This window comes from Liolophura sinensis, chromosome 3, assembly GCF_032854445.1.
Source record: "Liolophura sinensis isolate JHLJ2023 chromosome 3, CUHK_Ljap_v2, whole genome shotgun sequence".
In the NCBI taxonomy this organism is placed as follows: domain Eukaryota; kingdom Metazoa; phylum Mollusca; class Polyplacophora; order Chitonida; family Chitonidae; genus Liolophura; species Liolophura sinensis.
Window position 1 is genome coordinate 22,830,576 of NC_088297.1, and position 22,503 is coordinate 22,853,078.

General features: G+C 40.3%; 2 protein-coding genes across 2 annotated transcripts in view; both read right to left on the reverse strand.

The window, feature by feature from the left end:
- Positions 1–99: 99 nt before the first annotated feature.
- LOC135463472 (contactin-2-like) lies at positions 100–6,848 on the reverse strand. The gene is made up of 7 exons (XM_064740729.1): positions 6,435–6,848; positions 3,384–3,527; positions 2,224–2,565; positions 1,789–1,897; positions 1,066–1,241; positions 489–665; positions 100–266 (listed from the first exon to the last, which is right to left on the reverse strand). Exons 2-7 carry the CDS (start codon positions 3,451–3,453, stop codon positions 100–102), a joined length of 1,041 nt encoding a protein of 346 aa, XP_064596799.1. The 5' UTR covers positions 3,454–3,527; positions 6,435–6,848.
- A 3,983-nt stretch (positions 6,849–10,831) lies between these two features.
- Positions 10,832–22,503, reverse strand: part of LOC135463473 (hemicentin-1-like) — a 29,796-nt gene continuing 18,124 nt past the window's right edge. The window contains exons 16-24 of the mRNA XM_064740730.1: positions 20,585–20,690; positions 19,998–20,182; positions 17,880–18,023; positions 14,884–15,027; positions 13,725–14,066; positions 13,290–13,398; positions 12,567–12,742; positions 11,339–11,516; positions 10,832–10,944 (exon numbers count right to left, since the gene is read on the reverse strand). Coding sequence (XP_064596800.1) covers positions 11,467–11,516; positions 12,567–12,742; positions 13,290–13,398; positions 13,725–14,066; positions 14,884–15,027; positions 17,880–18,023; positions 19,998–20,182; positions 20,585–20,690 — 1,256 coding nt within the window. The 3' untranslated portion in view covers positions 10,832–10,944; positions 11,339–11,466. The remainder of the gene's footprint in view (positions 10,945–11,338; positions 11,517–12,566; positions 12,743–13,289; positions 13,399–13,724; positions 14,067–14,883; positions 15,028–17,879; positions 18,024–19,997; positions 20,183–20,584; positions 20,691–22,503) is intronic.

A 22,503-nucleotide genomic window follows, 5' to 3' on the forward strand; every position in this document is an offset into this window, starting at 1 on the left:
TGGGTGCCGACCCTAAGGGTATGACATAAGCTTCGGTCTAAAAACTGCATAACGTAGAACGAAGGTGCTTGAGAATACGAACGTCGTGTGGCCTTAATTCTAGGCACGCATTCTATTTTGTGCAGAAACCATACCTGGGTTGACTTTAAATTTGGTGGGGCTACCAGAGACCCTGAGCTGAGCAACCACATTGTAGAGGGAGCAGTTGTACGTTTTTTCTCCAGCCAACTCATCACCCATTTCCACATTGATGAAATGTAGATCTCCTGTAAGGACAACAAAATGGTAAAACGGTGTATGGTAAATTTTCCATGAAACTCTCACACAGTAATTCAGTCACAAATCCACGAGAAAAGAAAAATTCAAAAATTGTTTTACCGGGCCACTCAATGTTGGAGATTTCCTTGACTGATGAGAACTTTGTTACAATCTGATGACACTACAAACCGTTTCTTAACCACAGACTGGAAGACAGAGAAGATACTGACCTACTTGATCAATGACGATTCGACCTCCAGTTATGATAGCTTCAGACTTGCCAATGAACCAATCATAGACGGCAGTGGGCACGCTCATTGGTTGGTCACGACAGGTTAAGGTCACGTGAGAACCAACATCATGCGTCCCAATATTCGCAACCGGAAGTGTTTTATAGTCGAGTAACTCTGCAACAAAGGGGACAAAATATTGATACAATACTGAAAAATGAAAAAATGTATAGTTAACGTACACCAAATGGATTTTATTTATTTATTTATTTCATTGGTGTTTTACGCCGTACTCAACAATATTTCACTTATATGACAGCGGCCAGTATTATTGTGGAAGGAAACCAGGCAGAGCCAGTGGGAAACCCACAACCATCCGCAGGTGGCTGACAGAAAATTCGTAGAGAGGAAGCCTGGGAGGAATCCAGCATGAACTGGACTTGATCTCACAGCGACCGCATTGGTGAGAGGCTCCTTGGTCACTGAGCTGTGCTACCAACTGAGCCACAGAGGCTCCCCAGATGGATTTTAAACAACATGGCAGCCCCACAACATACAACATGTAATGCCAACTTACGAGCCTTCTGAATTTCCACAACAGTAGACATGGATTTTCCGTGCGCATTACTGGCGAAGCATTGATAAAAGCCCTCATCATTGAGAGTGGGCCTCAACAGCTGTAGCCTCCCGCCGCTGACTTCTACAGAACCGGGCTGTTCAACGATCTTCACACCATTCCGATGCCACTCATACCTGGAACACAAACATGCACGAGTTAACACAGGTGTGTACACCATATTCTTAGTGTTTCATCAATCAATTTACAAATCAACATTGCTATTGTGGGCTCCATGAATCTGTTTACTGGACTGGTGTTTAGACAAAATGATTGACACCATGGCAGGATTTAATTATTTATTTGATTGGCGCTTAATGTTGTATTATAGTTGAAGGAAGCCTAAAATTTGTAGTAATGTAACAGAAGACAATAACGAAAAACATTCTCCAGAGCAAGATGTAAGAGTTGGGCTTTTGGATTCAATATTTTCTCTATTTATTTACTTGATTGGTGTACTCAAGAATATTTCACTTATATAACGGTGGACAGCATTGTGGTGAGAGGAAACCAAGAAGAGCTCGGGGATAAACCCACAACCATCCGCAGGTTGCTGGTCACACTATGGTTGACCTTCTGAAACACAAACACAGTGCATAAGTTGCATAAACTGACCGCACCAAACTATCCCCGCTCTCTCACAACACCTCAGTTTTCAAAATGACCATCAATAGATGAACTTACTCTACAGCAGGGATTCCATCAGCTGTACAATCTAATGTTTTTGAATCGGTTACATCCCAAAAAAATATCTTCTTTAAAAATCCACTGTTGATTTTAGGAGGTTCTGCTTCTGTAAAACAAAAAAGATGAGAAAACATTCTTTAACACTGGAAAATGTTTCTGTATGCATCTGTACCTAAATGCTTGCTGAAATGTCACAAAATAAACCACACAAAATCTAGACACAAAATGCCTGATTCTGAGAGATCAATTCATCATAGGGAAAGATGCTTTGAGGTAGTATGATACCCTTCTGGGGCAAATGTAAGCTTCAGCCCCAAAAGTAATATTTTATGGCATGATATTTTTTGTCATTTGCTGTAACTGTAGTGGGACCAAATTAGTGGTTTCTGGGCAAATTTCCAAGTGCAAAAGAAAAGACATCATGCAACTCACTTGCTTCTTCCTCATCAGACGAGATGTGGGTATAGACTACCACGTCACCTTCGCCTTTCTCCAGCCCCATAGACACCAGACAGCTGTAATTGCCCAGGATCTCCAGGAAGGCCTGATCTCGATCAAACCCCGTCGCGTTGATGATCAGTGTGTTTGACACATCCACGTAGACAGGATCAGCAGGGTTTTTACTAACTGCCTGACCACCCTTCACCTTAGACCACCTGTAGGTAAGAAGCCTGTGATAGAGAGGGTCGGCGACAGCCATAATAGGCACCTCCAACACCTTGCCAGGGTCAACGACATACTTTGGTTGGGGCCTCACGTCCAGTTTGGTTTGGTCTGAAATTGGAATAACACAGAGGATGGAGATTGAGCAGTTGTCTGTCCAGGAGCTGACCTAATGTCATCACTTAATGAGTTTCTGGGGCCGATTGCACAAAGTCATTTATGACTTGAGTCAAATATTAAAATTTAAGCACAAAGCTTAGTTTTCAGTTGTGAAAGTTGAAATTTGGACACATTTGTTTCAAGATAATATTGATGAGGTGGACAAAATTTTAATTTCTGAAGCCGAAAAATGAACTTTACGATGACCTTTATGCTAGTTGTATGTGGTCTAATCAGTGATGGTTGCTTCCATTTAAAGAGGTCTTTTCCTTTGAAATAAAATAATAAAGACAAAATGGTGTGTCTAAATTTCATCGTCCCGGCATCCTCATCATTCTTGTGACATCCAGTTTTACAGTGTAAAATATTATAAAAAGTTCTTACATGTACCTCTGTTTTAACAATTACATCTTTTAGTGAGCTCACTCAAATTTTGACGTCTTATTGTTTTCTTTCTCTTACTGTGAGAGAGTATATCATCACATATCAGTATCTTCACATTTTCCCCTATGTCTCTTACAAAACCTTCATTTGTAACAAGAACATACGTACAATTTCTCTTCTTCACCTATTTGTTATGTCTGCAGCCTTACAGCCTTTGACCTCGATTTGACCTCGACCTGGACTTTAAATGTCTTACCTATGACTTTAAGGAAATCATCTGCCAGCTGATAACCAATGCTGATAGACACGTTAATGTCTTACCTATGACATTAAGGAAAGCATCTGCCAGCTGATAGCCAATGCTGATAGAAATGTTAATGTCTTACCTATGACGTTAAGGAAAGCATCTGCCAGCTGATAACCAATGCTGTTGGACACGTTACACTGGACATTCATGAGATCGTATGGTTTACGGACGCCACTGACAGTAAGTTTTGTTCCAGACACTTCTATTTTCCCTGTTATTCCAGCTGAAAGGAAAAGGGAGACATTAGACAAAGTACTCCATGTTCCATTGCCAAGTTCTTTGAAGAAACTAAACGACAAATATTTTTTCAGTATCAATGTGGAAATAGAGATGCTGTAGGGAGGAAACCGGACAAAGACTGGGAGAAATCCACGGCCATCAGCAGGTTGCTGCAACACCCTCTCACACAGGGCCAGAGAGGAAGCCAGCATAAGCTGGAGATCAGTTGGGCTTGAACTCACAGCGATTTCATTGGTGAGAGGCTCCTGTGTTATTGCGCTACATAGGCGTGCTAGCCTCCTCAGCCACAGAGGCCTCTCGAACTGAATAAATTAAAAGTATAATAGAGTCCTCCTGTCAACATACAATGCACCTTTGGGGTGTCTACTAGGGTAAGTCGGTTAGAAGATGTTGGAAGGTCGTGCTGTGCATAAACAAAATCGGCATCTTTCTTTACATAAAGAAACTCAAACCATGCATATGACTGGCTGAATATGATTGGTGTTTCACCCCCATTTACTCAGGAACAGTTTACTTGTACAACAGCTATATGCCCAGAGCAAACCACTGACCATTGGCAATCAGATGACGATCTTTCTAAAATGTGATGCTCAGGGTTTATTGTTACATGCATGTTGGCATAAAGTAATGAGCTTCACACACTGAGTGCTGTAATCCATATATTACTATCAGGGTCTTCAGAACAGTGGACACAGGGTAGTCTCGAAGAAACTCCTGTATCCAAGGAGAGTATATAAATAAGAAGGTGTGAAGGCAAGCTAGACCTACAGCTTATCATAAAACAGGGGCAACCCACCGTTCGTTCAGATAGCAACCCTAACATTCTACCGTGTTAACATTTTGCATCGTCGTATAAGGAGTCCCCATGAATAGTCACTTCATACGTTCAATGCTTTCAAATTTAAATCACGTGAGCCTGTATTTTATGTGTCAAATACACACCCAAAACATAGCTCACTTTGTTTCTGCTTTTGTTGATTTTCCTCTCTATGAAGCATCCTTACAACCATGTTTTCTTTTTATGAATTTGTGGCTTAAAAGACAACCACAATTGTGCTAAACATCAATAAGATGACCAGTGAACATGACAAGTCCAGATATACATGACAAGTCCAGATATACATGTACATGTCAATCTTCAATCTTTGCAGCCACTAAAGCCCTTTTGTCATTGGAATCTATACGCTGACTCATTATGAAAATGATGCTAAAAATGATTTGTGTCATTTAAAGTAAGAGTCAGCACCTGACTAATGTTTATGTCCACTCAAACACTACTATTCAACGTGTATTAAGCCGGCATTAAATAGGGTTCTTTTTCCAGATACGTTTTAACCCAGTAAAAGTTGAGTGAAATTTCGTTCTGACACACCTTTAGCACGTCTCCACTATCGAGGGCAAGGTGAAGTCACCTTTACTCTACCTCTCTAACATCGAAAGTATTTTATGTATAATAATATAAGCAGTAGCCTATGGCAGATGAAAGTTGTAGAGTTCGGCAATAAAGGCGCAAATGATAAATATAGTTTTCTTGAAAACTGGACATACTGGAAGAATATTTCTTCTCCTGCTTGAACTGTTGATACAGCAGGCCTACTATATCACTTACAAGGAACTCGAGCAACCTTGTGTCAATAGCCTAACTGCAGATGCCTGGCCGGGTTCAAGTCGTAGTTGTGACCCGTATTAAATGTTTACAAAATTACAATAGGATTGTTGTACAACTGGATTCATGTTCAGTTCTGAAACAAATGGCAATAAATCTAAGCATCATTAAGGCTGGTCTATGCATCCGACTGTCGTTAGATTTTATGCTCCAATTGTGTAGCCATGTCTTCTAAGATGAAAGCAACACTAACCTAGTTATCGTCGAGGTCAGAGAAAGCACATCAGCTTGAACACGGCCTTTCAATAATTTTACAGTATTTTATACAACGAAACAGAAAAAACAGCCCTTGTATGCAAGAAAGATGAAGGAGGTAAATTTAAACTCTTCAGTTACAATAAATTCAGATTTAAAAAAAAAACTGGGCCCTATATCATAACATTTAATTGATGTTAAACGTTGTCTGATAAGATTCCGTCTTCCCATTCGTATGAACCTTCGGCATCCCTAGCCAATTTTTCACTGACTGTGATATTTGTTATCTAGAAACTGCTGACTAAACGCTAAAATGACCGACAGAAGATGTATTTTGGGAGATGAATGCAGTTTGGGCCGAGACAGTGTGATACTGTCGTTGAATATTACACGGTTTGTAGGCCTAACTCAACTGATTTTACGCCTAAGGTGGTCCATAAATGATTCAGACATGCCCCACAACAATCTGTGAAATGGCCCTTCGGCTACACGTAACTAAATCCTTGTCAACAATTTCTAAATGATGTCTTATGCAGTAGTTCTGTGTTACCATATGTCACTTCATGGAGTGAGTGGGTAAAGACTACGTCACAGTTTAGGCCGCGCAATCTGATTGATCTGATTGCAATGTGTTTGATTGGATAACATTCTCAAGATGGCTGCCTCGACTCACACCAGTGATTTGTGCAGTATTGCTATTTTGTTCTACATGTTATTCGGTGAAATTTCCCTAAAATAAAAAAGTATGATACTTTTTAGAAAGCTTTAGGGATCCTGCTTTCCATTGAAATATACTTTAGTCAGGTGCTGTCTTGTCTTTTAAGATGCAAGCTTCATACAACTGCGTGAATTATTTTTCGACACCCCGCAGTTCTCTCAGAATGTTTCAAAATATTGGTTGCAGAGGCGGTTGAAAAGGTTGAAAATTTAGGGTACATATATGTGGATGTGATTTGATGTGGATGTGATTTGATGTGGATGTGTTTTGATGTGGATGTGCAAGGTCTTAAGATGGACTGTAAGTCTCACCATTTAGAGGTTTGCCGTTCAGGAACCACTGTACCAGCGGACGGTCCTGCTCCCCTACAGCCGACCTTGCCACACACTTGAACTCAGCAGTCTTTCCAGTCGTCACTATCACAGATTTCAGCTTCTCCACCCAAATAGGCTTCGCTGCAAGAAGGCGAAAATAAAACAAATCATTTGATACCCTCCACAGAGTAAAAACAAAACAAAAACAAGGCAGTCATAGTATTTAGCAGTTTGTGTAGTTTTAAAATCTTGCCATTAAATCAACGAGAAAGAAAAGAAATTATCATACTGTCACCACTATGACTGTTTATTATACGTGTAAGGATTGCAGAGCAGTAACTTCATATGATTATGTAGTTGTAAATCATTGTGGTAGTAAAAGACACTGTGGGGAGTTAGTGCACAACTTTACCACAGAGGTCTTTCATATACAAATTGCCAACTGAATTTGGCAATCCGTGTACTATTGGAGACAACCTTGTGAATAGCTAAGCAAAATGCTGAGCTATGAAAGACTTCCTTGGTCTTTGATACGCAAATGTATATGACACGCTATCGATAAATGACTATCTGTGTACTATGGGTGGCCACTATAACCCTATGAATGGCTATCTGTGTACTATGGGTGGCCACTGTAATCCTATGATTGGCTATTTGTGTACTATGGGTGGCTACTGAAATCCTATGAGTGGCTATCTGTGTACTGTGGTAGCCATTGTAATGCTATGATTGCCTATCTGTGTACTGTGGTAGCCATTGTAATGCTATGATTGCCTATCTGTGTACTATGGTAGCCACTGTAATCCTATGATTGGCTATCTGTGTACTATGGGTGGCCGCTGCAATCCTATGATTGGCTATCTGTGTACTATGGGTGGCCGCTGTAATCCTATGATTGGCTATCTGTGTACTATGCGTAGCCACTGTAACCCTATGATTGCCTAGCTGTGTACTATGGGTGACCACTGTAATCCTATGATTGGCTATCTGTGTACTATGGGTGACCACTGTAATCCTATGATTGCCTATCTGTGTACTATGGGTGACCACTGTAATCCTATGATTGGCTATCTGTGTACTATGGGTGACCACTATAACCCTATGATTGGGCATAAACTTTGTACTAAGAGCCGAAAATTATGGATAGAGGAAACCGGAGTACCCAAGATAAACCGACCACTCGGTAGTTGGTGACGAACTATACCACGTGACGCACACCATATTTGTGGAGGGCGAGTGGCCTTAACAAACCCTACAATGTCAATACGGTGACATGAACACTGTTCACTGATTATCATCACTAAGGCCCTCACAAGCAGTGACAGCGCGGAATCTACAAATTCCCTATTTTAAGCACTTGCATTTCACATCCACTAAGATATTTTGATCACTTACAGTTCACATCCAGGGAAATATTTTGATCACTTACAGTTTAGACATACAGATATGTTTTGACCATTCATATGTCAAAAAGCTTTGATCACTTACATTTCACATCCACAAAGATGTTCTGAACAGACCTCTGGCTTCCATGTACAGCTGTACAGGTGTACGTTCCTTCATCTGCCTCTGTCACATTTGAGATCTGCAATGTGTACTTGTCGCCTCTGATCGTGTGACGCCCCACAGGCAGTGAGCCGCCTGTTCTGGCCCACTCTATATTGGGTAATGGGCTGAAAGCAAGATGCAGTTCAGGTTTAGTACCTACAAATATCTCCATTTGCGAATAGAAGACGTCCAGGAGAGAAAAAAAAACATGCTAGATATTAAACAATGACACAGAAAACTGAATAATTTTGATTCTATATTGACATCTAAAAATACAAGCAAAATAAAAAGAACGATCAGTGGAATATGTATAAAAGAAGAATCAATAATCATTTATTTACTGTTTAACTGTAAGTTGTGAAAATCTGACCTGGATCTGAAAGGGCAAATTACAGACTGGCAGAAAGCTATTGGCATGAATTTAGGCATACCGGAGCCCTTAGCCAATGTTGGTCAAGAAATGACCCCTGGGTGATAGTAAGCCTTAAACACAGGATAATGTGATACATTGAAAATTCAACTTACTATCCATCAGGTATACATTGCAGGGTGAGTGTTTTCCCGAGTAAGACGACAGAGCTCTCCCTGTCTGTAAACCATACCACAGTTGGAGCCCTCGAGGCGGGTGCGACTACAACATACACATAAAACCGTGAATTTGACATACTAATGTCTTCTGAAGGCCTGGGAATAAATTCTTGCTTGATTGTTACCACAAAGGCATTGTTTTGAAAATTAAATTTCACTACAGTGTTCACTACATTGGCTTGTATGTAGTGTCCTTTGTGATAGCATGTATATACGCTAAATGATCTAAGGTTTCGCCCTGGGACTCGGAAAGTTTATACCAGGATTCACTGTTACTGACTGAGGGCCGTGCGAGAGCATGAGGGGTGGTCAGGGGATTATACTGAGAGTTTAAGAATGTTATAAAAATTTAGTCTATGCTCCTATGACCAACAAATGTTTTCCTCAGTTTTAATCTAAATAATTTTAGTACATGCACTTTGTAACAGGTTGAGTGTTTTATTATCGTTATTTTGTGATAAATGGGAATTTGTGTGAAAACTCCATGGGGATTCAGCGTGACTTCCCAGTGCCTTTCCGTATGTGGAGTGTCATGTCAAATATCCATTTTTAACCTGAAACGCTCTCCGTATGCAAACCTATAGCAGAATTTAGCACAGTGAATCCATACTTACAAACTAAGCCTACCAGCAGACGAGATGAAGATGTCAAATTGCCATCAAAGCGATACTTCCACACATGTGTTTGCACCCCTGCAGTTCATTCAGTCGTAATTTGAAAGACTTCCGCCCATATTTCATAATAATGGATACTTAATTTGCTCAATATTTAATGGAGTCCCCTCAGATGAAATTTCAGTCATGAGGGCTGGTTTTATCTACACTTACAACCACAGGACTCTGATATTCCACCTGTCTTGTCGGTCGTTAGCGACACATAATTCACGTCTAGGCAAAACTGTATACAGGAAATCATAAACCATAGAGATATTTCGCAGTGAAATTCGTTTTTAGGTAAAATACATTTTAAAACATATCCGTTACAAAATGAGGGCTCTAAGCAGACAACCGTTCACCAGATAACAGTGTGAGGTGACTTCCACATACGCCTAGCCCCAGCAATCGATTTGCCTGCAGTGTTTCTAAAACACAGCCTGTCTTAATACTTTCTCCAATTTCATTCATGAGTATATTTAGAGATATACATGTAGGCCTACTGGTCGAAAGACCTGCACTCCTCACTGTCAGTGACTTGACCCCATGTGGTAAGGATTAACAACCAGAGCTGCTAAGTGCCTAGGAGGGTAATGAAACTGCTGGAGGCTGATCACTGGCTTCTGACATCTTGCTGCCAACTCAAGCAAAAGTAAACCACAGTAACTCACGTGCGAAACTTTAGGTCATTTACCGTATATATGTATGTTTTAGTTCAATAAAAAGATATGGATCCTATGTAAAACTTTAGATTTGGTAGCAAGCCTAATAAAAACCTTGCCAGATGAATGCAAAAAAGCTGAATTTGGTAATTTATGGTAATTAATAGCACAGAGACCACCGTTGAGGGAACATCCCCAGCGTGTCAATGTGCTTTACATGTTTGTAAAATTTCAGAACAATACATGTGGTACTTTTGGAGAAATCACCCCTAACATTTAGTGTAACACTGAATCTAATATACAAAACAATAAATAGTGAACTTTATAAAACATTCTCCCTCCATTTTTTATGAGTTTTACAGCTCCTTACATGCAGCACTTTTTCAGTTCCCACTCCTTGATAAACCTATAATTTACTTCAACACTGATTCTAAAACACAACACACTAAGTCATGAATTTTGTTGTTTCTGATATTTAATAGACAGAGGATCGACAGGAAAAACTCCCTTGAGTTATTGTGCCCTACATGTGAGCTAGCCTTGAGCTCAGTACTAGCAGTACTTTTTAGGGGCATCACCCCTAGCTTTTTGTTTAAAGCTTTTGTTTTTTTTAAAATACATAATAAACTAAGTCAGGAGTTTTACCATTTACGGTAATTAATACGTTCCTAGCAAATCAACAATGGAATATCCCTCTCGTGTTATTGCGCTCTACATGTGGAAAGCCTGAGCTCAATACAAACGGTACTTTTTCAGATTCCACGCCTAACATTTGGCTTTTCCCATTACTGGGAGCCGACCCTAAGGGTATGACATAAGGTACGATCTAAAAACTGCATAACGCAAAACGAAGGTGCTTGAGATTACGAACGTCATGTGGCCTTAATTCAAGGCACGCATTCTATTTTGTGCAGAAACCATACCTGGGTTGACTTTAAATTTTGGTGGGGCTACCATAGACCCTAAGTTGAGCAACCACATTGTAGAGGGAGCATTTGTACGTCTTTTCTCCAGCCGACTCATCACCCATTTCCACATTGATGAAATGTAGATCTCCTGTAATGACAACAAAACAATTCAGGATGCAGGGAAGAGATCCCGTACACTTTCAGTTTATTTTCTGTAAAATACCTCAACCTGTAGTTTCACTGATGATTCAATATAAGCCTGGTTCAGGAAGTTTTTACAATTTCCCTCGTTTCTAAAATTCCTCAGGCCTTGATCTCAATAAAATGCTCATTCGCAGGGCAAGATTTGTATGGTAAATTTTCGCTGAAACTCTCACAGAGTAATTCAGTCACAACTCCACAAGATAAGAAAAATTCAAAAAATTGTTTTACTGGGCCACTCCATGTTGGAGACTCCCTTGACTGAAAAGAACTTTATTACAATCTGATGACATTACAAACCGTTTCTTAACCACAGACTGGAAGACAGAGAAGATACTGACCTACTTGATCAATGACGATTCGACCTCCAGTTATGACAGCTTCAGACTTGCCAATGAACCAATCATAGACGGCAGTGGGCACGCTCATTGGTTGGTCACGACAGGTTAAGGTCACGTGAGAACCCACATCATGCGTCCCAATGTTCGCAACCGGGAAGTGTTTTATAGCCGAGTAACTCTGCAACAAAGGGGACAAAATATTGATACAATACTGAAAAATGAAGCAAAATCCAGCACAAAAGAATCAAGAATTTACACAGCTTTAGGTATGAGGTCTCTCGCTGGTTACATTTACACAGCTTTAGGTATAAAGGCCCTCACTGGTTACATTTACACAGCTTTAGGTATGAGGTCCCTCACTGGTTACATTTACACAGCTTTAGGTAAAAGGGGCCTCATTGGTGTCATTTACACAGCTTTAGGTATGAGGGTTTCATTGGTTACATTTACACAGCTTTGGGTATAAGGACCCTCATTGGTGTCATTTACACAGCTTTAGGTATGAGGGCCCTCGCTGGTTACATTTACACAGCTTTAGGTATTAGGGCCCTCATTGGTGTCATTTAGTCAAGCTTTAGGTATGAGGGTTTCACTGGTTACATTTACTAAGCCTTAGGTATAAGGAACCTCATTGGTGTCATTTACACAGATTTAGGTATCAGGGCCCTCACTGGTTACACTTACACAGCTTTAAGTATGAGGGCCTCATTGGTTGCATTTACACTGCTTTAGGTATGAGGGTTTTATTGGTTACATTTATACAGCTTTTCCAATGAGGGCCCTCACAGACTCAATACCCTAATGTATTGTTCAAGAGGCAGCCTATATGAGCGCCTGACCAATTCAGGTCCAGGTCAAAAGTAAGCCTTTGTACAGCTAACGTACACCAAAAGGATTTTATTTATTTATTTATTTCATTGGTGCTTTACGCCATACTCAACAATATTTCCCTTTTATGACAGCGGCCAACATTATTGTGGAAGGAAACCAGGCAGCACCAGGGGAAAACCCGTGACCATCCACAGGTGGCTGTCAGACCTTCCCAGAGAGGAAGCCTGAGAGGAATCCAGCATGAACTGGACTTGATCTCACAGCGATTGCATAGGTGAAAGGCTCCTTGGTCATTAAGCTGCGCTAGCGCACTAACCAACTGAGCCACGGAGGCTCCCCAGATGGATTTTAAACAACATGGCAGCCCCACAACATACAACATGTAATGCCAACTTACGAGCCTTCTGAATTTCCACAACAGTAGACATGGATTTTCCGTGCGAATTACTGGCGAAGCACTGATAAAAGCCCTCATCATTGAGAGTGGGCCTCAACAGCTGTAGCCTCCCGCCGCTGACTTCTACAGAACCGGGCTGTTCAACGATCTTCACACCATTCCGATGCCACTCATACCTGGAACACAAACATGCACGAATTAACACAGGTGTGTACACCATATTCTTAGTGTTTCATCAATCAATTTACAAATCAACATTGCTATTGTGGGTTCCATGAATCTGTTTACTGGACTGGTGTTTAGACAAAATGATTGACACCATGGCAGGATTTAATTATTTATTTGATTGGCGATTAATGTTGTATTATATGTGAAGGAAGCCTTAAATTTGTAGTAATGTAACAGAAGACAATAACGAAAAACATTCTCCAGAGCAAGATGTAAGAGTTGGGCTTTTGGATTCAATATTTTCTCTATTTATTTACTTGATTGGTGTACTCAAGAATATTTCACTTATATAACGGTGGACAGCATTGTGGTGAGAGGAAACCAAGAAGAGCTCGGGGATAAACCCACAACTATCCGCAGGTTGCTGGTCACACTATGGTTGACCTTCTGAAACACAAACACAGTGCATAAGCTGCATAAACTGACCGCACCAAACTATCCCCGCTCTCTCACAACACCTCAGTTTTCAAAATGACCATCAATAGATGAACTTACTCTACAGCAGGGATTCCATCAGCTTTACAATCTAATGTTTTTGAATCGGTCACATCCCGAAAAAATATCTTCTTTAAAAATCCACTGTTGATTTTAGGAGGTTCTGCTTCTGTAAAACAAAAAAGATGAGAAAACATTCTTTAACACTGGAAAATGTTTCTGTATGCATCTGTACCTAAATGCTTGCTGAAATGTCATAAAATAAACCACACAAAATCTAGACACAAAATGCCTGATTCTGAGAGATCAATTCATCATAGGGAAAGATGCTTTGAGGTAGTATGATACCCTTCTGGGGCAAATGTAAGCTTCAGCCCCAAAAGTAATATTTTATGGCATGATATTTTTTGTCATTTGCTGTAACTGTAGTGGGACCAAATTAGTGGTTTCTGGGCAAATTTTCAAGTGCAAAAAAAAAGACATCATGCAGCTCACTTGCTTCTTCCTCATCAGACGAGATGTGGGTATAGACTACCACGTCACCTTCGCCTTTCTCCAGCCCCATAGACACTAGACAGCTGTAATTGCCCAGGATCTCCAGGAAGGCCTGATCTCGATCAAACCCCGTCGCGTTGATGATCAGTGTGTTTGACACATCCACGTAGACAGGATCAGCAGGGTTTTTACTAACTGCCTGACCACCCTTCACCTTAGACCACCTGTAGGTAAGAAGCCTGTGATAGAGAGGGTCGGCGACAGCCATAATAGGCACCTCCAACACCTTGCCAGGGTCAACGACATACTTTGGTTGGGGCCTCACGTCCAGTTTGGTTTGGTCTGAAATTGGAATAACACAGAGGATGGAGATGGAGCAGTTGTCTGTCCAGGAGCTGACCTAATGTCATCACTTAATGAGTTTCTGGGGCCAATTGCACAAAGTCATTTATGACTTGAGTCAAATATTAAAATTTAAGCACAAAGCTTAGTTTTCAGTTGTGAAAGTTGAAATTTGGACACATTTGTTTCAAGATAATATTGATGAGGTGTTCAAAATTTTAATTTCTGAAGCCGAAAAATGAACTTTACGATGACCTTTATGCTAGTTGTATGTGGTCTAATCAGTGAAGGCTGCTTCCATTTAAAAAGGTCTTTTCCTTTGAAATAAAATAATAAAGACAAAATGGTGTGTCTAAATATCATCATCCCAGCATCCTCATCATTCTTGTGACATCCAGTTTTACAGTGTAAATATTATAAAAAGTTCTTACATGTACCTCTGTTTTAACAATTACATCTTTTAGTGAGCTCACTCAAATTTTGACGTCTTATTGTTTTCTTTCTCTTACTGAGAGAGAGTATATCATCACACATCAGTATCTTCACATTTTCCCCTATGTCTCTTACAAAACCTTCTTTTGTAACAAGAACATACATACAATTTCTCTTCTTCACCTATTTGTTATGTCTGCAGCCTTACAGCCTTTGACCTCGATTTGACCTCGACCTGGAGTTTAAATGTCTTACCTATGACTTTAAGGAAATCATCTGCCAGCTGATAACCAATGCTGATAGACACGTTAATGTCTTACCTATGACATTAAGGAAAGCATCTGCCAGCTGATAGCCAATGCTGATAGAAATGTTAATGTCTTACCTATGACGTTAAGGAAAGCATCTGCCAGCTGATAACCAATGCTGTTGGACACGTTACACTGGATATTCATGAGATCGTATGGTTTACGGACGCCACTGACAGTAAGTTTTGTTCCATACACTTCTATTTTCCCTGTTTTTCCAGCTGAAAGGAAAAGGGAGACATTAGACAAAGTACTCCATGTTCCATTGCCAAGTTCTTTGAAGAAACTAAACGACAAATATTTTTTCAGTATCAATGTGGAAATAGAGATGCTGTAGGGAGGAAACTGGACAAAGACTGGGAGAAACCCACGGCCATCAGCAGGTTGCTGCAACACCCTCTCACACAGGGCCAGAGAGGAAGCCAGCATAAGCTGGAGATCAGTTGGGCTTGAACTCACAGCGATTTCATTGGTGAGAGGCTCCTGTGTTATTGCGCTACATAGGCGTGCTAGCCTCCTCAGCCACAGAGGCCTCTCGAACTGAATAAATTAAAAGTATAATAGAGTCCTCCTGTCAACATACAATGGACCTTTGGGGTGTCTACTAGGGTAAGTCGGTTAGAAGATGTTGGAAGGTCGTGCTGTGCATAAACAAAATCGGCATCTTTCTTTACATAAAGAAACTCAAACCATGCATATGACTGGCTGAATATGATTGGTGTTTCACCCCATTTACTCAGGAACATTTTACTTGTACAACAGCTATATGCCCAGAGCAAACCACTGACCATTGGCAATCAGATGACGATCTTTCTAAAATGTGATGCTCTGGGTTTATTGTTACATGCATGTTGGCATAAAGTAATGAGCTTCACACACTGAGTGCTGTAATTCATATATTACTATCAGGGTCTTCAGAACAGTGGACACAGGCTGTTCTCCAAAATATTCCTCTATCCACTGAGAGCGTATAAACAAAAAGTTGTGAAGAACAGCTAGACCTACAGCTTATCGTATAACAGGGGCAACCCACCATTCGTTCAGACAGCAACCCTAACATTCTACCGTGTTAACATTTTGCATCGTCGTATAAGGAGTCCCCATGAATAGTCACTTCATACGTTCAATACTATCAAATTTAAATCACGTGAACCTGCATTTTATTGGTCAAATACACACCCAAAACATAGCTCACTTGGTTTCTGCTATTGTTGATTTTCCTCTCTATGAAGCATCCTTACAACCATGTTTTCTTTTTATGAATTTGTGGCTTAAAAGACAACCACAATTGTGCTGAACATCAATAAGATGACCAGTGAACATGACAAGTCCAGATATACATGTACATGTCAATCTTCAACCTTTGCACCCACTAAAGCCCTTTTGTCATTGGAATCTATACGCTGACTTATTATGAAAATGATGCTAAAAATGATTTGTGTCATTTAAAGTAAGAGTCAGCACCTGACTAATGTTTATGTCCACTCAAACACTACTATTCAACGTATATTAAGCCGGCATTAAATAGGGTTCTTTTTCCAGATACGTTTTAACCCAGTAAAAGTTGAGTGAAATTTCGTTCTGACACACCTTTAGCACGTCTCCACTATCGAGGGCAAGGTGAAGTCACCTTTACTCTACCTCTCTAACATCGAAAGTATTTTATGTATAATAATATAAGCAGTAGCCTATGGCAGATGAAAGTTGTAGAGTTCGGCAATAAAGGCCCAAATGATAAATATAGCTTTCTTGAAAACTGGACATACTGGAAGAATATTTCTTCTACTGCTTGAACTGTTGACACAGCAGGCCTACTATATCACTTACAAGGAACTCGAGCAACCTTGTTCCAATAGCCTAACAGCAGATGCCTGGCCGGGTTCAAGTCGTAGTTGTGACCCGTATTAAATGTTTACAAAATTACAATAGGATTGTTGTACAACTGGATTCATGTTCAATTATGAAACAAATGGCAATAAATCTAAGCATCAGTGAGGCTGGTCTATGCATCCGACTGTCGTTAGATTTTATGCTCCAATTTTGTAGCCATGTCTTCTAAGATGACAGCAACACTAACCTAGTTATCGTCGAGGTCAGAGAAAGCACATCAGCTTGAACACGGCCTTTCAACAATTTTACAGTATTTTATACAACGAAACAGAAAAAACAGCCCTTGTATGCAAGAAAGATGAAGGAGGTAAATTTAAACTCTTCAGTTACAATAAATTGAGATTTAAAAAAAAAACTGGGCCCTATATCATAACATTTAATTGATGTTAAACGTTGTCTGATAAGATTCCGTCTTCCCATTCGTAGGAACCTTCGGCATCCCTAGCCAATTTTTCACTGACTGTGATATTTGTTATTTAGAAACTGCTGACTAAACGCTAAAATGACCGACAGAAGATGTATTTTGGGAGATGAATGCAGTTTGGGCCGAGACAGTGTGATACTGTCGTTGAATATTACACGGTTAATTGGCCTAACTCAACTGATTTTACGCCTAAGGTGGTCCATAAATGATTCAGACATGCCCCACAACAATCTGTGAAATGGCCCTTCGGCTACACGCAACTAAATTCTTGTCAACAATTTCTAAATGATGTCTTATGCAGCAGTTCTGTGTTACCATTTGTCACTTCATGGAGTGAATGGGTAAAGACTACGTCACAGTTTAGGCCGCGCAATCTGATTGATCTGATTGCAATGTGTTTGATTGGATAAGATTCTCAAGATGGCTGCCTCGACTCACACCAGTGATTTGTGCAGTATTGCTATTTTGTTCTACATGTTATTCGGTGAAATTTCCCTAAAATAATAAAGTATGATACTTTTTAGAAAGCTTTAGGGATCCTGCTTTCCATTTAAATATACTTTAGTCAGGTGCTGTCTTGTCTTTTAAGATGCAAGCTTCATACAACTGCGTGAATTATTTTTCGACACCCCGCAGTTCTCTCAGAATGTTTCAAAATATTGGATGCAAAGACGGCTGAAAGGGTTGAAAAATTAAGGTAAATATATGAGAATGTGATTTGCTAGGTGCATGGTTGACAAGACGGACTGTAAGTCTCACCGTTTAGAGGTTTGCCGTTCTGGAACCACTGTACCAGCGGAATGTCCTGCTCCATTACAGCCGACCTTGCCACACATTTGAACTCAGCAGTCTTTCCGGTCGTAACTATCACAGATTTCAGCTTCTGAACCCAAATAGGCTTCGCTGCAAGAAGGCGAAAATAAAACAAATCATTTGATACCCTCCACAGAGTAAAAACAAAACAAAAACAAGGCAGTCATAGTATTTAGCAGTTTGTGTAGTTTTAAAATCTTGCCATTAAATCAACGAGAAAGAAAAAAACTATCATACTGTAAATCACTATGACTGTTTATTATACGTGTAAGGATTGCAGAGCAGTAACTTCATATGATTATGTAGTTGTAAATCAGTGTGGTAGTAAAAGACACTGTGGGGAGTTAGTGCACAACTTTACCACAGAGGTCTTTCATATACAAATTGCCAACTGAATTTGGCAATCCGTGTACTATTGGAGACAGCCTTGTGAATAGCTAAGCAAAATGCTGAGCTATGAAAGACTTCCTTGGTCTTTGATACGCAAATGTATATGATACGCTTTCGATAAGTGACTATCTGTGTACTATGGGTGACCACTATAACCTTATGATTGGCTATATGTGTACTATGGTTGACCACTGTAATCCTATGATTGGCTATTTGTGTACTATGGGTGGCCGCTGTAATCCTGTGATTGGCTATCTGTGTACTATGGTAGCCACTGTAATCCTATGATTGGCTATCTGTATACTATGGGTGGCCGCTGTAATCCTGTGATTGGCTATCTGTGTACTATGGGTGGCTACTCAAATCCTATGAGAGGCTATCTGTGTACTGTGGTAGCCACTGTAATCCTATGATTGGCTATTTGTATACTATGGGTGGCCACTGCAATCCTATGATTGGCTATCTGTATACTATGGGTGGCCACTGTAATCCTATGATTGGCTATCTGTGTACTATGGGTGGCCGCTGTAATCCTATGATTGGCTATCTGTATACTATGGGTGGCCACTGTAATCCTATGATTGGCTATCTGTGTACTATGGGTGACCACTGTAACCCTATGATTGCCTATCTGTGTACTGTGGTAGCCACTGTAATCCTATGATTGGCTATCTGTGTACTATGGGTGGCCACTGTAATCCTATGATTGGCTATCTGTGTACTATGGGTGACCACTGTAACCCTATGATTGCCTATCTGTGTACTGTGGTAGCCACTGTAATCCTATGATTGGCTATCTGTGTCCTATGGGTGACCGCTGTAACCCTATGATTGGCTATCTGTGTACTATGGGTGACCACTGTAACCCTATGATTGGCTATCTGTGTACTATGGGTGGCCGCTGCAATCCTATGATTGGCTATCTGTGTACTATGGGTGACCACTGTAACCCTATGATTGCCTATCTGTGTACTATGGGTGACCGCTGTAACCCAGTGATTAGCTATCTGTGTACTATGGGTGACCACTGTAACCCTATGATTGCCTATCTGTGTACTATGGGTGGCCGCTGCAATCCTATGATTGGCTATCTGTGTACTATGGGTGACCACTGTAATCCTATGATTGCCTATCTGTGTACTATGGGTGACCACTGTAATCCTATGATTGGCTATCTGTGTACTATGGGTGACCACTGTAATCCTATGATTGCCTATCTATGTACTATAGGTGACCACTGTAATCCTATGATTGGCTATCTGTGTACTATGGGTGACCACTATAACCCTATGATTGGGCATAAACTTTGTACTAAGAGCCGAAAATTATGGATAGAGGAAACCGGAGTACCCAAGATAAACCGACCACTCGGTAGTTGGTGACGAACTATACCACGTGACGCACACCATATTTGTGGAAGGCAAGTGGCCTTAAAACCCTAGAATATCAATACGGTGACATGAACACTGTTCACTGATTATCATCACTAGGACCCTCACAAGCAGTGACAGCGCGGAATCTACAAATTCCCTATTTTAAGCACTTGCATTTCACATCCACTAAGATATTTTGATCACTTACAGTTCACATCCAGGGAAATATTTTGATCACTTACAGTTTAGACATACAGATATGTTTTGACCATTCATATGTCAAAAAGCTTTGATCACTTACATTTCACATCCACAAAGATGTTCTGAACAGACCTCTGGCTTCCGTGTACAGCTGTACAGGTGTACGTTCCTTCATCCGCCTCCATCACATTTGAGATCTCCAATGTGTACTTGTCGTCACTGATAAAGTGACGCCCCACAGGCAGTGAGCCGCCTGTTCTGGCCCACTCTATCTTGGGTAATGGGCTGAAAGCAAGATGCAGTTCAGGCTTAGTACCTACAAATATCTCCATTTGCGAATAGAAGACGTCCAGGAGAGAAAATAAAAAAACATGCTAGATATTAAACAATGACACAGAAAACTGAATAATTTTGATTCTATACTGACATCTAAAAATACAACCAACGTGTAAAGAACGATTAGTGGAATATGTACAAAAGAAGGATTAATAAGAATTATTTACTGTTTAACCGTAATTTGTGAAAATCTGATCTGGATCTAAAAGGGCAAATTACAGACTGGCAGAGAGCTATTGGCATGAATTTAGGCACACCGGAGCCCTTGGTCAATGTTGGTCAAGAAATGACCCCTAGGTGATAGTAAGCCTTAAACACAGGATAATGTGATACATTGAAAATTCAACTTACTATCCATCAGGTATACATTGCAGGGTGAGTGTTTTCCCGAGTAAGGCCACAGAGCTCTCCCTGTCTGTAAACCATACCACAGTTGGAGCCCTCGAGGCGGGTGCGACTACAACATACACATAAAACCGTGAATTTGAAATACTAATGTCTTCTGAAGGCCTGGGAATAAATTCTTGCTTGATTGTTACCACAAAGGCATTGTTTTGAAAATTAAATTTCACTACAGTGTTCACTACATTGGCTTGTATGTAGTGTCCTTTGTGATAGCATGTATATACGCTAAATGACCTAAGGTTTCGCCCTGGGACTCGGAAAGTTTATACCAGGATTCACTGTTACTGACTGAGGGCCGTGCGAGAGCATGAGGGGTGGTCAGGGGATTATACTGAGAGTTTAAGAATGTTAGAAAAATTTAGTCTATGCTCCTATGACCAACAAATGTTTTCCTCAGTTTTAATCTAAATAATTTTAGTACATGCACTTTGTAACAGGTTGAGTGTTTTATTATCGTTATTTTGTGATAAATGGGAATTTGTGTGAAAACTCCATGGGGATTCAGCGTGACTTCCCAGTGCCTTTCCGTATGTGGAGTGTCATGTCAAATATCCATTTTTAACCTGAAACGCTCTCCGTATGCAAACCTATAGCAGAATTTAGCACAGTGAATCCATACTTACAAACTAAGCCTACCAGCAGACGAGATGAAGATGTCAAATTGCCATCAAAGCGATACTTCCACACATGTGTTTGCACCCCTGCAGTTCATTCAGTCGTAATTTGAAAGACTTCCGCCCATATTTCATAATAATGGATACTTAATTTGCTCAATATTTAATGGAGTCCCCTCAGATGAAATTTCAGTCATGAGGGCTGGTTTTATCTACACTTACAACCACAGGACTCTGATATTCCACCTGTCTTGTCGGTCGTTAGCGACACATAATTCACGTCTAGGCAAAACTGTATACAGGAAATCATAAACCATAGAGATATTTCGCAGTGAAATTCGTTTTTAGGTAAAATACATTTTAAAACATATCCGTTACAAAATGAGGGCTCTAAGCAGACAACCGTTCACCAGATAACAGTGTGAGGTGACTTCCACATACGCCTAGCCCCAGCAATCGATTTGCCTGCAGTGTTTCTAAAACACAGCCTGTCTTAATACTTTCTCCAATTTCATTCATGAGTATATTTAGAGATATACATGTAGGCCTACTGGTCGAAAGACCTGCACTCCTCACTGTCAGTGACTTGACCCCATGTGGTAAGGATTAACAACCAGAGCTGCTAAGTGCCTAGGAGGGTAATGAAACTGCTGGAGGCTGATCACTGGCTTCTGACATCTTGCTGCCAACTCAAGCAAAAGTAAACCACAGTAACTCACGTGCGAAACTTTAGGTCATTTACCGTATATATGTATGTTTTAGTTCAATAAAAAGATATGGATCCTATGTAAAACTTTAGATTTGGTAGCAAGCCTAATAAAAACCTTGCCAGATGAATGCAAAAAAGCTGAATTTGGTAATTTATGGTAATTAATAGCACAGAGACCACCGTTGAGGGAACATCCCCAGCGTGTCAATGTGCTTTACATGTTTGTAAAATTTCAGAACAATACATGTGGTACTTTTGGAGAAATCACCCCTAACATTTAGTGTAACACTGAATCTAATATACAAAACAATAAATAGTGAACTTTATAAAACATTCTCCCTCCATTTTTTATGAGTTTTACAGCTCCTTACATGCAGTACTTTTTCAGTTCCCACTCCTTGATAAACCTATAATTTACTTCAACACTGATTCTAAAACACAACACACTAAGTCATGAATTTTGTTGTTTCTGATATTTAATAGACAGAGGATCGACAGGAAAAACTCCCTTGAGTTATTGTGCCCTACATGTGAGCTAGCCT

What these genes read in the sequence shown, in the direction of transcription:
- LOC135463472 (XM_064740729.1), bottom strand. Translation starts at nt 3,453, where the DNA reads ATGAATGTCCAGTGTAACGTGTCCAACAGCATTGGTTATCAGCTGGCA. An exon ending in GTCTGATGAGGAAGAAGCAA is followed by an intron (nt 1,898 to 2,223) that starts GTGAGTTGCATG and finishes TTTGTTTTACAG; the next exon opens with AAGCAGAACCTCCTAAAATC. An exon ending in TGTGGAAATTCAGAAGGCTC is followed by an intron (nt 666 to 1,065) that starts GTAAGTTGGCAT and finishes CCTTTGTTGCAG; the next exon opens with AGTTACTCGACTATAAAACA.